General features: G+C 37.3%; 1 protein-coding gene and 1 pseudogene across 1 annotated transcript in view; both read right to left on the bottom strand.

Annotated features, from left to right (window-relative positions):
• Positions 1-2,212, bottom strand: part of LOC101990746 (diphthine--ammonia ligase-like) — a 42,753-nt gene extending 40,541 nt beyond the window's left edge. Inside the window, exons 1-2 of the mRNA XM_013352627.2 lie at positions 2,087-2,212; positions 1,535-1,608 (exon numbers count right to left, since the gene is read on the bottom strand). Coding sequence (XP_013208081.2) covers positions 1,535-1,608; positions 2,087-2,212 — 200 coding nt within the window. The remainder of the gene's footprint in view (positions 1-1,534; positions 1,609-2,086) is intronic.
• A 1,683-nt stretch (positions 2,213-3,895) lies between these two features.
• On the bottom strand, positions 3,896-4,426 carry LOC113457981 (annotated as a pseudogene).
• Positions 4,427-4,635: the final 209 nt, after the last annotated feature.

The raw sequence follows: 4,635 nt of genomic DNA, 5'->3' as shown, positions 1-4,635 counted from the left end.
TCACTTCCTCTTCCTCCCAGCACTCTGTTCTGTTTACTCCTCCCACCTATGTTTTAACCTATGAGGGCCAAGCAGTTTCTTTATTGCTTAACCAATGAAATCGACAGATTGATATGACACTCCCACATCAATTTTCAATACTTCCATAAATTGGAAAATATGGAAAGGCATAGTTCAATAAGAAGGGTGTGATGATTTTATACATTACAAGTTTATCAGATTCTCCATACACTAAAAGTCAAGGGGGAAGAGGAGGTGAAAGTTTCCTGTTTCGAAACAGTCTGCCTAGGTTTCAGAACGACTGATTTGCTAATAGGGATGTATTACCTATACCTTAGGCCATCATTTCAAAGTATTATTTATGTATGTTCTTGATTTAGATGAAATTCTGTAAGATGACTTGGTTTATCCAGGGGATATGGTCACTGGAAAGCTGCTCCTGTTCCAGTGGATCAGCACACAGTGAAAGCATATGGACAGCACTATTCACTCTGTGCTACTGAAGAGAAGGCACAGGGGCACTTGTGGGGTTCTATTCAGACCCTGTGCTACTGAAGAGATGTGCACTTGTGGGGTTCTGAGCAGAGTTGTAGGAGGAAATAATGGGGTTGTGGTAATATTTAGTTGTATACACACATGAATTTCTCAAAAAAATTTTTAAAAATAGAAAACAAATATGGCTTTTGTTAATTAGGTAAACATATGTTTAGCTCTATAGAGCATCCGTAACAGATGTGCTTGTGATTTGGGTACAATTATTTATTTTTTTATTCATTAACAATGCTTTTTATTTATTTTTATATTCTTTTTAAATTTCATCTTTTTATATTCAGGCTGCAGCCCGCCATTCTCCCTTCCCAGTCTCCCGCATCCTCTCTTCTTCTGTCTCCCTCTAGAGAAAGGCAGGTCTCCCATGAATATCAAGAAAACATGGCATATCAAGTTGCAGTAATACTAAGCACCTCCTCATGTATTAAGGCTGGGAAAAGTGACCCAATATGAGAAGTAGAGTCCCCAAAAACAGTAAGAGTCAGAAATAAGCCCTGTTCCTGCTGTTAGGAGTTTCATAAGAGGACCAAATTACACAACTGTAACCTATATGCAGAGGGCCTAGGACGTCTCATGCAGGTTCCCAGGTTGCTCATTCAGTCTCTGTGAGCCCCTATGAGCCTAGGTTAGTTGATTCCGTGAGCCTTCTTGTGGTACCCTACAGCCCTCTGACTCCTCCACCCCTCCACAGGCCCCGGAACTCTGCATAATATTTGCTTGTGGGTCTCTGCAACTGCCTCCATCAGTTGCTAGATGATGCCCCTCTCATGACAATTGGGCTAGGCATCAATCTGGTCACAGGAGATGGCCAATGCAGGCTACTTATCCACTATTATGTCTTCCCCATTGGAAGATCTTGGAATTATAACTCCTGCCTTTTACATTCTGAGCACACATTCAGATACTAAATTTAGTCCTCAATCCCCAATCCCGATTTTAAATTATTTATGATTTTAAAATATTAGAAAGATTGATGTTCTCTTACACATTTTCTACTCGCACACGTTGATAATCAGAAAGTATGGCACCTACAGATACTCCTTCTATTTCTTCTTTTTCCTGAAAATAAAAGAAAAACATGTAAACTTAAAAAATAGGCATGTGGTTTGTATCATGCTCTGAAAATTACACATGAACTGCATATTACCTAAGAAGCCAAATTCAAATCAAAAAACCTGCAAATACACATTTAGGACAATTATCTGTACATACATTATAATCATCCTCCTAGTAGCAAGAAAGTAATTATTCCTTTACTTGAATTTTAACTCCAGACCTACTTTCATTAAGAAAAGACTTAGAAGTGTTCCAAAATGTTTTCACGTTTATATACATAATGACACTGAAATTCTACCAAGGACAATATTTTCTCAGATTGAGTAATTTCTAAAATTTACACGATAGTACCATCAGATATGCTACACACTGGCTTCTGATCTATATATCAGAAAAAGATGAACAGTACAGAGGCATGTAGAATGCAGAAATGATTGAGGCACTGCCTAGTATCACACAGTAATAAAGAATCCTAACATACAGGAAGGAATGGATTATCACCAACACAGTCACAAGTGACAGTACCAGCATGGTCCAGAGGGTTAAAGACTTTGTCCAACATACTCATGAGTTTACTGAAGGAGAATGTAAAGTCACTCATAACCATGTTTGCAGAGGGCCTTGAGGCCAGAGGGAATCAAAAGGTAGAGAAGATCGGTCAAGGATAAAGACTGATGCAGAAAACCTAGGAATGTCAAAAAACAGTTCTACAACGAGACTTAATGTAAAGTGAAATATAGTTAAACAAGGGAGGAACAACACACCCCACGGATATGAGCCCCAGGGAAATGTTATCTATGACAGAGAAATGAAGGGAATGATAGAGGTAATTATTAATATGGTTCTGAGTAGAAGTTCTCTGAATACTTGTAAGAGAAAATCCATCTTAGCATAGAGACTGACAGAAGAAATCACTTCAGAGAGATAACATCATTGGTAATACATTGGTTTACAATCATGGTAGCTCAACAACAGAAGTAAGAGTGTTTCACAGAAAACAAATCATGCTTCCAGGCACAAAAAAGAATCCTAACATGCTGAAATAACAGTTTGTCCTAAAAGGATACTATAGTAAATAAACAAAGAATTATGCAAGAGATTTTTTTTCCTGCCATTGAAGAATTTAAAATATACCCACTCTAATGATAGAAAAATATCTTTCCAAACTGCCCCAAAATAAAATGATTATTTCTGTGAGATAACATTTCAAGAAAAGAGGTATTCCCTGTATTTACCCTATCAGTAACTTTGTGAAGCTCTTAACCTTTCTTTAACCTCCCTAAACATTTCTTTCCCTAAAAGTCACTATATTCATCATTAATAGATCATACAGTAGGGAAGGTACCAAAAGATAAGCTTTTCAGTTCTCTTCCTGTTTTGTATCTCGGAAGTCCTAACCTAATAAATTATGAAGCACTGGATTATATGTGTGTATACAAAATAATTTATATTATATATGCATATTTAAATGCATGTGTAGTATACTGTTAATTATGGAAACAAAGACAAGGTATAGGCATAGGCAAGAGCTTTCTGTAAAGAACTTCAAAAGCAGAAGAAACCCCCCAAGAACCAGTAAATAAGACTGCATGAAATTAAAAGGCTTTTACAGAAATGGAAACTACCAACAGTGAAGAGGCAGCATATAGAAGGGAAGACAAACTATGCCAGCTATTTTCCAGACAAGGAACTAATGCATAGAATAGATTAAGAAATACAAAAAATCAAGTTCAGTTTATGGCCATATCTGGAAGTCAACTGAGAGCCAATTTCTGGAGAATTTCTTTTTCCCACGCATAAAATAAGGCACAAAGTAAGCATATATTTAAAATGCAAATTCAGAGGGCTGGATAGATGGCTCACCAGGTTAGTTAGAACTTCAATGTGAAAATTTTGTGGGGATACAATTAAGTCTAAAATTCTATCTAAAGAAGATGAGACTACAATTTGCACAAATATCTCAAATATCATATTATTATTTTCTTAATCGTAGGAAAAGCACTCAAAATATACACGTAGATATACGTTCATTTCTTTATTCTATGTCCTGTCATGTTGGGAGGCAAAATTACTCACAGGTTTACTAACACCAATTTTAAAATTCTAATGTGTCACACACACACACACACACACACACACACAAATGTATGTATATATACATATATTAGCACACTGGATGTGGATGTGGGATTTATTACTGAACATGATTTGGTAGGGTACAGAGTGCACTGGACTATTACAGGGATATATCTGTCTCTATAACCATTAAGAATGAACTACTTTTTAGTAACTATGTTTTCAATTCATTTGGATTATACTTGGTGAAGCTCTACTACTTTGAGATGTGGATCTTCTGGCAGCCAGGGAACTTGAACTTGGCTCTATGCAGAGGCTCAAACACATATTCCTTATTCTGCGGCTTGGTGTAGCTGAACATGATGACCTGGCCAATGTGAATCCTCGGCATTGTTTCATGGGCCTTCCCAAAGAAAGGCACCACACATACCTGTCTGGAGTCCGTCAGCCTCAGCACAGAACAACTTGTTGATTTGGAAGACACGAAAAGGGTGGAGCCTCACTTGAAATGAAACTCTACCATGTATTTGTTGGCACAAATCAGGCAGCCTCCAGAGCTTCGGAAATGAATTGCACATATACATCTGACACCATGTTGCCACAAATTATGAACTCATCGATTATTGCTTTCTTCCATTCCTAGCCAGAGGCAGATCATAGCACCTGGTACATCTTGCCAGAAGTGAAACTTTGGATATGGCTTGCTCGTACAATACCATTAACACTGTGCAGGGCACTTGCCCATAACGACAATAGGGTCATCAGTGTTCCATACTATATTAAGGAAGGAAAAACATTTAAAAATATCACAGCGGGTATTCTTGGGGAATTAAAATCTTGTGGTCATGAATATAGAGGAATATTAAGACTGTTGACATGTCTATGTAGAGCTTAATGGACTATAAACAAGAGGTATGTTGATGGAGAGTAACATCATGAACTACTCTAATTTTG

The sequence above is a fragment of the Microtus ochrogaster genome, assembly GCF_000317375.1.
Source record: "Microtus ochrogaster isolate Prairie Vole_2 chromosome 14 unlocalized genomic scaffold, MicOch1.0 chr14_random_1, whole genome shotgun sequence".
Lineage (NCBI taxonomy): Eukaryota > Metazoa > Chordata > Mammalia > Rodentia > Cricetidae > Microtus > Microtus ochrogaster.
The sequence above is the reverse complement of the archived record's forward strand: the minus strand, read 5'-3'. Positions and strand labels throughout refer to the sequence as shown.